Genomic DNA, 12,696 nt, shown 5'->3' with positions numbered 1-12,696 from the left:
TGCCATTTCTGTTCTGACTTCTAAATAAAAGTGAAAGCAAATAAGTGGGAATTTGGATGTTTTGTGTTTTTGTTGAATTCTATTTTAGTCAGCTCTATGATTTGTGTTTATTTAGTCATTTTTTTATGTCAACTTAACACGTTTTTGTCCTTTGAACCCTCACATATGAAGGGGTAAACCTGTTCTTTTACCAGTTCTTTCAGCTTTTTATGATTTCAGACTTCACCAAAGAGTTGGAAAATATTTACTCTGAACAAGTCTTTAAGGGCATAAAGGAAAGATCCCATCTCTCTTCCTGTTTTGGTACAAACAGATTTAGGGGGCTCTGTGAAGAAAGCAGCACAGAGATAAATCAGACAGAAGTCAGACTCAGAGAAACTCACATCCCTGCAGACAAGCAATGGCTTGGGAATGCAGATTTCTCTTTTTAAACATTTGGAGTGACAGAGATGGTGAGCGGGCAGACGAGGGAGAGGACAGAAACAGCTCAGAGACTGAGCTGGAGTTTGTTTCTGTGGGAGCTTCTGAAAGGCCAGACGATGGGTCTGTTCTAGGTAAGTCTGAGTGTGTGGACTGGGGTTTTATTCAGGGATTTTTTTTGTTTTTCCTTTTCATTCAACTTCTTTTTATCGGTTTTCTTTGTGCAAACTTGTGAGCACAGACCTGCTTTTGTTTCTGGTTGCCGTAACCTCCAGTAGGAGGCAGTGCAGAGGTGTCTCTCTCAACACTCTTTCGGGATTTCGTTGAAGTCGCTGCACTGGTTTAAAATCTTATTTCTTTCTTGTCCTTTTTCCGTCTCCACCCCTTTAGGGTGTTCAGATCTAACCAGCCTGGACTCTCTGAGCCCCCTTGAGAAAAAGCGACAGGGTTACATCCATGAGCTGATGGAGGCCGAAGAGAAATATGTGGAGGACTTGCAGGTTGTCCTGGAGGTAAAGTCACTTGAATCCTGCCTGTTTTTAAGCTCAGGACCTGTTTGTCTACATCTGTAACCTGTCATTCTGCACCGTTTGTCTGTGTGCAGGTTTTCCATAAACCCATGTCAGAGTCAGGCAGACTTACCGACTCTGAGATGAGCATGATCTTTGTCAACTGGAAAGAGCTTCTGGCCTGCAACACAAAATTTGTCAAGTAAATGTTGCTTAAGTCTATACAATTATCAAAGTGTTGTAAAGCTGTGGAAGTCTAAACAATACAATTCCTCATGTCACGTGTGCAGTGCTCTCCGTGTTCGTAAGAAGAAGGTGGGGGAGAACATGCCGGTGCAGATGATAGGAGACGTTCTGGCCGCCGAGCTGTCCCACATGCAGCCCTACATTAGTTTTTGCTCCTGCCAGATCAACGGAGCTTCACTGCTGCAGACCCGGACCGACAACGAGCCTGACTTTAAGGAATTCCTCAAGGTGAGAACTATGAGGAAGTTATGCAACCAAGAGAAACCTGAAGGACTGCACATTTTTCACAGCTCCATCACTTAGAACGGCAACCTTTAGCACTAAAAGACCTGTTTGGACCTGTTTTTTATTGGTTGAAATCCAACGAGAGCCACAGAGTCTCATCTTTATAAAAATACTCTTTAGTTTATTAAACCACTTATTTATAAGGTGTAGCGTTTAAATATTTACAATAGTTAAATTATAGTAATGTGTAATGTTCATGTTTCCATATGTAATATTTTTACCTTCTTATCTTTTGACAACAGCTCAAGAAGTTCCTTTCAAAATAAAATTCACTCTGTGTCAAACAGGATGTTATTATGGCTTTAGTTCACGTCATCCTTTTTCCTCTTATGTAATCGAGTAACATTGACAACATTAATGTAAAATCCAGTTTTTTATCTGTACATTTAAATGCATTTATGTACTTTAAGGACTTTGTCTATGAACAGTTACTAGACACTGTTGTCCATCAGAATGTGACATCATGTGCATCATTTTGCTCAGTTATCTGAGATGTAAAAATTCTAAACATAAATTAAATCTCAACTAAAACAAATGAACCAAAACTACAAAGCATTATTTATTAAAATTGTTTGCCTCAATGGAGGGATAAAGGGGCCATGTGGCCCGAATCCTCCGGTTGCAAACCCTTGACTTAGAAGGTTAAGGGTCTTTTTTTTAGTGTATTAATCTTTCTGTCACATCTGCCAGGTATATTTTATGAAGTAACTATCACCCTTTGACAACTGTTGTTTCATTTTTTTGTCCTGATGTAGAAACTTGGCACAGACTACAGATGTAAAGGCATGCCGCTGTCCAGCTTCCTGCTGAAACCCATGCAGAGGATCACCCGCTACCCTCTGCACATCAGAAACGTAAGCATTCCTGCTTGATAGTGTGGGATGTGACTCAAACTGCTATTTTCTAGTTCATGTTGGTTTGATTCAATTTGTACATTTTTATTTTTAACTGTGTGTAGATCCTGGATAGTACCATAGAAGGCCACGCTGACAGAGGCCCTCTGAAAGAAGCCCTGGAGAGAGCGGAAGAACTCTGTCAGCAGGTTAGTAAACCTTCATTTTATTATATTTTAAGACATTTTTGTGCATATCTCAGAATTTAGCTAAGATCATTTCTGTGAAATGTTTGTGTTTTACTGTTCTGTGCAGGTGAACGAAGGTGTGAGGGAGAAGGAGAACTCTGACAGACTGGAGTGGATTCAGAATCATGTTCAGTGTGATGGTTCTGCTGAGGTATTTACTTTTTCTTTAGAGCATTGGTCCCCAACCCCCAGATGGTACCAGTCTATATTTAATTCTGTTTTATTTATAATTTGATTCTAAAGAAAGTTTTATTTTTGGCCTATACTAGTTTCTACGCCTAAATCTGTATCACATTTAATGGTTTCTACACAAAATCTAGTGTACAAATAAAGTTTGAGCCAGCTGCAGATGTTTTACTGAGGATGAAGATAAACTTTACCTTCAAAAGTTAAGAGAACTTGAAGCTAGAAAAAACTGCCTTATACAGGCAGAATATTGTCTGACACCAAACTGGTCCCAAAGTTGGGGTCCAGTGCTTTTAAACATACCTGCAGAACTATTTCTGTTTCTAAATAATATATTTTAAATACATTTTTTTTGTTGCAGAATTTGGTTTTTAATTCACTCACCAACTGTCTGGGCCCCCGGAAGCTGCTGCACAGTGGTAAGGTGAGTATCAGTCAAACACTGGAGAGCAGAGACACTGAAACGCCGTACTCAAAAGTTGAAATTAACATCTTTAATACTTGTTACTGGTGGCAAGAAAGAGCACACTGTGCCGATATTCAGTAATATTCTGATCTTATTCTAAACAAAGTAATATCCATTTGTAAAACGTGAAATATAGAAATTAACACATATTTGCAGAGGTGTAGGAACGCTCACCATGCTTTTTGACCATTTCTGGCAGAGTTTGATGAAAGAAATTTCCTTTTTGTTTAAGTTTTTGAGCTTTAAAACTTTTTTCCAAACTCCTGGGTGATCTGGATGTCAAAGATTTTACTTTTAAGCTTCATCAAAAATGACAAAAGTATGTTTGTTGTTTCTCATGATGTAATATAACCCTATAAAAAGCTCAATTGTCAACAGTATTTAACTAAAATAAAATAATGCAATAATACAGAAATAAATATAAAATAATACTCAATATAATTGAAACAAAATTCTTATCTGAACTCAAAGCCATATTAGCTCTCACACTTTGCTTATCTAAAATAATTTGTAGGTATATTTCCCATTAGCTTTACCAAAAATACATATTTAATTTTTTGTTTTTATTTACATAACAAGTATTGTTTATTTTTTGTTGCACATCACTGGGGACTATAAGGAGCTGGTGGCAGATAATTTAATAATATAAAAACTATTTAGCCTTTTTAGTGTTTTGAGTGAAAAAATAATTTCACTGGAATTCAGAAGTGGTTCACTTCATCCTTTTTTGTCACAATTTGTTTCTTTTCTTTAAAAACCAATGAACTATGATTCAATTTTGTTTTTTTTTTAATCATGCAGTAATTCTAGATGTTAAATTCACCTAAAATGTTTTGACGCTTTTACTTTCTGTAACTTTTTAAATATGTTTCCTTCTTTGCTTTAGCGGAGTTTGTATCTTCTTTTCTTCGGGAGGATAAATGCAAACGTGTCATTCCATCACTGTCTGTGCTTCTACAGATGTTCAAGGCAAAGAGCAACAAGGAACTCTGGGCTTTTCTTTTTAACGACTTCCTGCTCCTAACTCACACCGCAAAGCAGTTCACGTCCTCGGGGCTTGATAAACTGTTCAGCAAAAGGAACAACGTGCAGCTGAAGTGGTACAAACCAGTAAGAGAAGCACGCCATCAGCACACGTCAATCATTTTTCAATTCTGTTTTTTGCTCGTCATGTTGATACCTCTTGTTTTCCACAGCCGGTTTTGTTAAATGAAGTTCTGGCCAAGATTTCTGATTCTTCCGGTGATGAGCCCACCTTCCAAATCACACACATCGACAGAGTCTACATACTGAAGACGGAAAACATCAATGAAAGGTAGACAGACCTGTAGATCGATGAACCACATCTGGAGCTATCTTTGCCAACACTGTGTTTGTTTGTGTGTGTGCATTCAGGACGGCGTGGGTTCAGAAGATTAAAGCGGCGTCTGAGGAATTTATTGAGACTGAAAAGAAAAAAAGGGAAAAAGCTTATCAAGGTGTGTTTCACACTTTTCAGTCATGTAGCAAGCTGCGAATGTGGTTGTTGACTTGAATCTCTTTGCAGCCCGATCCATAAAAGCCAGCGGCATCGGCAGACTTCTGGTCACAATCTTGGAGGCCACTGAGCTCAAGGCAACTCGTTCAAATGGTGAGTCTGTGAGTTTTTAACTAATCGAATCAGCCACATTTATGCTTCTACTGTCTGAATTTGGTTCATCCAAAGATAAGTCCTGCAGTTACACTTTCTTGACATTCTACCATGTCTGCTCTCTCGACTGCTTCCAGGTAAGAGTAACCCTTACTGTGAAGTGAACATGGGAGCTCAGGTTTTCACCACCAGAACGCTCAACGACACTCTGAACCCCAAGTGGAACTTCTCCTGTCAGTTTCACCTGAAAGACCTGTACCAGGACGTCCTCTGCATCACCATCTCCGACAGAGCCCAGTTCTCCCCTGATGGTCAGCAGCACTTCCTCTTTTCAGTAGTGTTGTTTAAAGTTCCTCTCTGATCATCTTTTGATCTATTTTAGAAGTGTTCCCAGGGGTCTTCTAACTATAATTATGGAGTTTTTTGGCAAAATAAAAAAAAAAGTTATAATTTTCTGCAGAGTTCATTAATCATCTGAGTTGTTGGCAAAGAGTAAGCCTGTCCCTACTCCCCGACATCTATCTGTTTAAACTGTTTATACTAACATTAGTGGTTTAACACAAATGGCAACCAATATTGGAGCTATCCAGCCGTACAGATTTGAACCTCTTTAGTGAAGTCTGTATGAAGTTTTTCCGACTGCATTTTTTTGTCTGCCGCTGATAGAAATGCAATTTTAAGCTCAATTTTCTTTACATTTGTCATCCATTGTGAGAAAGATTCCACAAGAACATGTCAAAAACACTATTTTCATCAGAGTGGGTCTTTTATTATAAAAAAGTGCACTGAAATAAATGAACTGTACACTTTCATGCCAGAATTTTTCATGCATTTCCATACACATGTGCGCAAAACTTTATCAGAATTCTAGAAATGTCTAAAAAAACACAATTTCACAAAACACTGTTTCCATTAAATCAAAAACACAGCGACGGATGAGAGCAAATATTATTTTAATTGGATTCACTAAAAGGGAGCTTTTAGGTGATGTCACAGCAGTGCTGCGAGCGCACATGCAACGCAGTTCAACGGTATTAAAGGAGGCATGCCATGAAAAACCAACTTTTTGAACTTTGAATTGCATTATACTGTTCCTTCCTCTCTATAAAGAACCCCAGACAATATTTTTATCCGTTCATGCATTTCTGAGTAATCCTCTAAAAACCTGCGCTCTCAACAGCAGCCCCTCCCATACCCACAAAAACAAGCAGGTCCTCACGTGCTGATGTCAGAGTGAGGCAGCCCCTTTCAGGAAGAATCTGCTCTTACAGCACCGCCCCTAGTCTAATGCCAACACTCCATTTCTCCACGGAGCTAGCGTATATCTTCCAATTGTGTCCTATCTTCTATAGCTCAAACAGGTGTTTGTCACTTAAGACGCGGGGCTCCTTTAAGAAACGCAGCTACGGATGTGGGGCCTTTATTACTTTGATGGTTTTCTCCACATATATCTTATCATAGAAACCTCTATTGATTGGTTTTCATTTGCCTTATTTTTTTCAAATCATGTTTTTTGGTTGTATTTTGTTTCTCCTCTCAGAATTCCTGGGCCGGACAGAGATTCCCGTGGCAACCATAAAGAAAGAGATGGAGAACAAGGGCCCGGTAACTCGACGTCTCCTGCTGCACGAGGTTCCAACAGGAGAAGTGTGGGTCCGCCTTGACCTGCAACTGTATGGCAGCAGATAGACTCGTGGGCTGAACTAACGCAAAAGAACTTTGTCCTTCAATGTAGGAGCTATTAACCAAATAGGAAGGCTGGTTGATTTCCAAACAGGAAGGCTGCTTTTTTTTCACCTAAACAAGCTTAGAAGGGTTCCTTCCACCTGTATAATGAGGATTCTGAGGAGAAGCCCCTCACACCGTTTCACACACAATGCCTTAACACCAAGTACTAAAGATATTTTTTCTGATTTTATTCATATTCTCAGCCTGCACAATATGAATTAAATTCAACTGTATTCAGTATTCTTTTGCATGACAGTTTCAAGCGAAGAATAAACTGTTCAGCAGTTCGTATCTGCACTGTTTCGACAGAGTGGAGAGCTTAAGGCAAGAGCTGCTGTCCTCAGAAACAGTGGAGGCTGAAATGTGGGTCAAAGGGACAAAAAGGAATTCAGTTTAACCATTGCAACAAGAAAGCCGAACGTTTTGCAGGATTATTGCACATTTGCAGATGTTGGGGTTCACACTTTGCCAAGTTGTCTCAGCTGAGGCCATTCAGCGTGTTGATGTTGAAGATGCTGGTTTGTCCTCACCGATGGACATGTTCATATTTTTTATTTTATTTTTTTTACCAAAGGAAAGGAGATGGTGACTGACTGCTTTTGAGAGCTGCTTTTTGGCCCATCATTGATCATAAGTTGTTTGGCTCCGTGCCGTCCTCTCAAAGCTGACTTTAAATGTGTTACAAACAGTAAATGACAAATGATGGACAGCAGCGTGGAACGGATCAGACAAGCAGGAGAAGCTTAAAGCCCTGCTCTGAAGTCTGCTTACTACTGTTGACAAAATAAACTCTGCTGTTCTAAGTCGAGTCTGCGTCTCTGCAGCAGTACCTCTCACAATATAGTTAGAATTTTACTCATTTTCTTTGCATATTTGAGGACATTTCCTTGCAGTGCAGAGGGGTGGAGATAAAATAATGCAAAGCTTCTGCTGTTGATGCCGCGATATGTAAAATCCAACTGTATCATCCATATTATTAAAATACTGTTGATTTGGTTGGAGAAACGTGGCTTAATAGGGATCGGCTTAAGGCCAAGTAATTTCAGTGGAAAGCAGGCAGATCGAGATGAATATGTTTTTCAGCTACGCTTTTTTTTTTACATTTTTGTTTTTTTGCATTCCGTCTCTGCTGCCTCTGAAAATGTCCCTCATAAACGCAGCATTGAAAAGGTTTTAGGGTGTAAATTTGTGTTTTATAGGCTGACCCTATGGTTTTCTCAGCCTCGTTTTTACTCATTTTTCCTGCATTCAGATTCTTTTCTAACTTCCCAACTCTGGTTATAACCAGAAGAGTGTTGTATTTATTTCTTAATTTATGCGTGCGACTATCCAAAGGTTTGGAGCGCTTCTGCTGTGTCATTTTGGAGAATCAGTTGGGTGTCTTTGGGGTTTGTCTTTGTTATTTGTGATTTCAACTAATAAAACATGTTTACTTGACTTTTTTTTTGTTTCTGTCCTACTTTCACTGCCAGAAGTCACCAGATACTGTCTTAATGACACTGTTTTATTGTATCATTAAGCTAAGATTCTTTTTGTAAAGACTGGAGACTTCCATCATTTCTATTTTAATTAATGTTGGAGTTCTATAATTTGATTTCCTGCAGCCATGCACTGTTCCTCTCTACTCCTGCAGTTTGAACTCACTTTGACCTCTATGTTGCCCCGAATCTGATCTAATTAGAAGAAATTAAAAATGGAGAGCTAACTGGTTTTATTGTTTTGACATTGAAAATGAAGTTATTTGGTTAAAAAGCCTCCATATATGGTGAAATTACTTCAGCCTTCAATCAAAAATTAGGCTATTCCTATTTGAATAATTATGTGCAACTCTTAACCTAAATTTTGAGTAAATAATTTTGACAGTCGTTGTGCATCAGGAAGGAAATGTTCTGCAAGAAAGTATGTGCCCATTTTCTCAAAATTAAAAAATGTTATATGTACCTCAAAACAGTTGTTTTGGTGAAAATTGTGTCAAATAATGCATCATTTATAACTGTTTATCTCTTTGAATTTTTATCAAGAGGTTCATTCTTCTGGTTTGTTTTCATTTTGGAGATCCAAACACAAATTTTCTTTGTTTGACAATCTTATTCTGTTCCTTTAGTTTTAGGAATAAACTTACCTAGAAATCAACATCTGTAATCTGATACCCTTAGAGAATTTTTCCATCTTTCCTTGGCTTCTTCGTGCACAATAATATAACATTTTACCTGGTGTGCTAAAACTGTCAATCCCATTCCTAACCCATAGAGCTCAATATGATGTTGGTCCACCTTCTGCAGCTTTTACAGTTTCAACTCTTCTTGTCCATAAGGCTGAGGAGTGTGTTTATAGGAATTTTTGACCATTCTTCCAAAAGCTCATTGGTCAGGTCACACAATGATGTTGGTGGAGAAGGCCTGGCTCTCAGTCTCTGCTCTAATTCATCCCAAAGGTGTTCTCTGTCCAAGCTGGTCAAGTCATCCACACCAGACTCTGTCATCCATGTCTTCACGGACCTTGCCTTGTGCACTGGTGCACAGTCATGTTGGAAGAGGAAGGGGCCGCTCCAAACTGTTATGTTTGGAGTATGGAATTGTCCAAGATGTTTTGGTATCTGGAAGCATTCCAAGTTTCTTTTACTGGAACGAAGGGGCAAAGGCCAACTCCTGAAAAACAAGCCCACACCATCATTCCTCCCCCACCAAATTTCACACACTTGCACAATGCAGTCAGAAGTGTACTGTTCTCCTGGCAACCTCCAAACCCAGGCTCGTCTATCAGATTGCCAGATGCAAAAGTATGATTCATCACTCCAGAGAAGGAGTCTGGCCAGACCAAGTGATGAAGACACCTGGTTCTGTTCATTTGGATGGATGGTGGATGTATTTGATGCTCTATTTCATTCGCATGATCAAAACTTTCTTTAAAAACCCATTGTTTATAATTTGGTTAATTTTCTTTCCTTCCCTGTAGTTCATAATCATTCCACTAGAGGCAGTAGAAGCACTTATGACTGCCTCCATGAAAACTGTAAAACACTTGATGGGAAAAGTTTTTCTAACTTTCAAAACTTTGTGAAGAGAACAACTCATACTTTTTTTTTTTCAAATGACTACTGTATTGAAAGAATGCAAAACTTACTGATAATTAATCCTTTATAATATAGTTACACCATGTTAAAAACATATCAAATTGGATCTTCATTCTTGAACATTCATGTCAATACTTTTGCTTATTAACAATAATATATCATAAATATATAATATAAAATGGAAAATTGTAAAGCAACAATTTTTGTGAATTTATTTTCTGTCAGTTATTTGATGTAGCTGACATTACAGGGTTAAAGGCCCTTAGAGTCCAGTTTTTAGCCTTAAAGCTTCATAAAACATCCATTAAAGTTGCTTTGAGATCATTATAAATAGCTTTTGTGTGTTACCTAGTGCAATGCTATTTCTGATTCACGATGTGAACAGCGGCTGGGCCTGAAGGTCAGTTAGGAGCTCGCTTCCTCTTTGAGTTCATAAATAAATGTACAAAGATGTAAGTTCAGTGAGACATCCAGACAGAAGATTTGTGTGCTTTGCAACAAATGAGGAGTGCATTGTGAAAGCCAAACAGCAGAGAGTAAACACATATGGAGGCACAGAACGGGAGTGTGGAGGGAAAGACGTGCACAGAAGATGAGTTGGAGAGGCCCTCGGTTCTACTTGACTCAGTCATGGGAATGATTTGATTATCACCACATGAGCAGCTGTCTTATATAACGCACACACACATTTGTTTGTTCCTCTACCCCCGTGGGGACGCTTGCTATCCTACAGTTGTCTGCAGCTCTTTACCCCGGACCCTTCACCGCAGCAGCTTGACCCGCACCCCAAAACCGAATCTTAACCCGGCCAAACGCAGCCTGGAACAGACTACAGCTCCCACAGGGCTCTCTGTGCCTTTCGATTCACATCCCCGCAGGGCTCTAGAGATACACACAGATAACGTGGATATAATGAGGGCTTTGTTCTGGCCAAAAGACTGCACTGAGTAAAAGTGCCCGAGAGCTACAGAGACCAAAAAAAAAAGAAAAAAAGGGAAGTAATCCACGGAACAAGGTCAGCGAGATCTAGTATAGATAGATGGTGCAGAGAATCAAAAACGCTGTTGACGAGTATGGGCTTCAATTTATGCCAAAAATGTGTTATTGTTTTTTTGGCCACTGTCTGTCTTTGGTTCATACATAGACATAAACAAATTGTCAATAAATATGTTCAGTAAACACAGTAAGTGGGTGCAAGTCAGGCTGTGGACACAAAAAGCATATTTTTGGGTACAAATGGAACCCAATACCAGAGATCACAGTGCAGTGATGATCCAAAAGAAGACAATTTTTAAACTTTGTCCATGAAATCAACAATTTAAGAGTTCTTAATTCACATTTGCAGTAGTTTTTTTGCATAGATTTACTTGTTAAATTGTTTCTATAAGCTTAAAAAGCATTTTAAAAAATACTACCCGTGGCTTACGTGAGCTTAGATTAAAATTATATGAATATGCTGTAAATGTAAGTTTTCGATGATTGTTTACCAACCCACTATATATGCCATATTCCATGCAACTTACCATTGATGTGGTTGAATTAAATTTTGGTACCAATTAGTTACCAGTAGGCTGCTAGAACTTAGAAGTTGGAAAAGTGGAAACTATGGTGCACTGGGATACTGTCTTCTATTTCTCCTCTACTCCTCTCCACTACTCTTTATCATTTATTTTCATTTTGTTCTCCAAGCCTCTTTTTAGTGCGATTCATGTGTTGTCCCTCTTTCCCACTCCCCTCTGGGGAGGCGGGAAAGATTCCAGATTCTAGGTGGCTCGCCTGTGCTCCTGTTCTTGGCAGTGGACCTTGCCTCTGGCTCATCTCGTGCCCCCCACCTGTCCCCCAGTTCCATCTGGACGAAGGATCCTTTGTGCTCCTATTCTTTGCAGGGGACCTCGCCTTCGGCTCATCCCATGCCCCCCAGTTCCATCTGGACGAAGGATCGTTTGTGCTCCTGTCCTTGGATGTGGACCTCACCTCTGGCTTGTCTTGGGCCCCCAGCTGTCCCAGATCCATCTGGATGAAGTCCATCTGCTACACTATCCAAGCATGTAGTTGTAGAGTCAGATGAGCTATTTTTTCTTTATCTTGTTACATTGCTTGTCCGTCCTGGGGGAGGATCCCTGTTTTTTAAGGAGTGCTTTTATTGCCAAGAAGAAGGGTCTAAGGGCAGGGATGCCCAGTGTAGTTTAGTCTGTTTAGTTTAGTTTAGCAATCAGCAATTGTTTATATTTTGTGATTGATTTTACGTTTTTTGGACAATTACTGTTGTGAAACCCATTGAAACAACCGTGTTTGGTAATTGGGCTATGTAGATAAAAATGAATTGAATTAAATGACATGTATGTGAATCATTTTGCAATAACTCAATCTTCCAGTTTTATTCTTCTCTGATAAATGTACCAAAATAAAGCAAATTGTCAATTTCACCAGAGCATTTTTTCTAATATTGAGCTCTTTAATATGTGTTGATAAACATCAACACCTAACTTACTTATTATTTTCTGGATAATCATAGCCGAGCCTGCCCTCTGTGACCCCCACCCCTCCCTCACACACTCATGAATAATTAGGTAAAATACCAGAGGAGCATGGGTTGCTGCTGTGCAGAATGAAATTCACAAGTCCTGTGACCTCGCAGCCACAGCGATGACTCACAACAGTTCCCCACAAAACAATGCAGGAGAGTTAATATTTTATCATCCTGAGCTGGAGGAGCTAAAATAGATGCATTGTGATGCAAGGAGTCCATGTGTTGTGTGTTTGGGATGTTAAACAACTTTTTGTCGCGTTTGTGTCACTAATGATGCCGGGTATGCCAGTCTGCTGCTGCGTCCTGCCACATCATTTTTGTTGGATTGATTTTATGTCATGCGACATTAAACGTGTGACATTTGTTTTGTGTAAAAATGCCAGCATTTTAACTGTTTATAGTGTGGGTTTTTTAGTATGTGTATTTTAACAATATGTTGAGATTTTGTGTGCCAAAATAATAGTTGACGACGGAATGGATTCTAGTACTGTCCTTGATTTTACCTGAAATAAATCTCCTTACAGTTTGAGCAAAAAGATTAA

General features: G+C 39.2%; 1 protein-coding gene across 1 annotated transcript in view; it reads left to right on the top strand.

Moving 5' to 3' along the window:
* itsn2b (intersectin 2b) overlaps nt 1-7,988 on the top strand; it is a 31,257-nt gene extending 23,269 nt beyond the window's left edge. The window contains exons 28-40 of the mRNA XM_024295270.2: nt 811-932; nt 1,025-1,131; nt 1,220-1,403; nt 2,216-2,314; nt 2,419-2,502; nt 2,609-2,692; nt 3,089-3,151; nt 4,154-4,303; nt 4,390-4,508; nt 4,589-4,671; nt 4,740-4,823; nt 4,961-5,134; nt 6,364-7,988. Of these exons, the coding sequence (XP_024151038.1) occupies nt 811-932; nt 1,025-1,131; nt 1,220-1,403; nt 2,216-2,314; nt 2,419-2,502; nt 2,609-2,692; nt 3,089-3,151; nt 4,154-4,303; nt 4,390-4,508; nt 4,589-4,671; nt 4,740-4,823; nt 4,961-5,134; nt 6,364-6,512 (1,502 nt within the window). The 3' untranslated portion in view covers nt 6,513-7,988. The remainder of the gene's footprint in view (nt 1-810; nt 933-1,024; nt 1,132-1,219; nt 1,404-2,215; nt 2,315-2,418; nt 2,503-2,608; nt 2,693-3,088; nt 3,152-4,153; nt 4,304-4,389; nt 4,509-4,588; nt 4,672-4,739; nt 4,824-4,960; nt 5,135-6,363) is intronic.
* The last annotated feature ends 4,708 nt before the right edge of the window (nt 7,989-12,696 follow it).

This window comes from Oryzias melastigma, linkage group LG3 (assembly GCF_002922805.2).
Source record: "Oryzias melastigma strain HK-1 linkage group LG3, ASM292280v2, whole genome shotgun sequence".
NCBI lineage: Eukaryota > Metazoa > Chordata > Actinopteri > Beloniformes > Adrianichthyidae > Oryzias > Oryzias melastigma.
The sequence above is the reverse complement of the archived record's forward strand: the minus strand, read 5'-3'. Positions and strand labels throughout refer to the sequence as shown.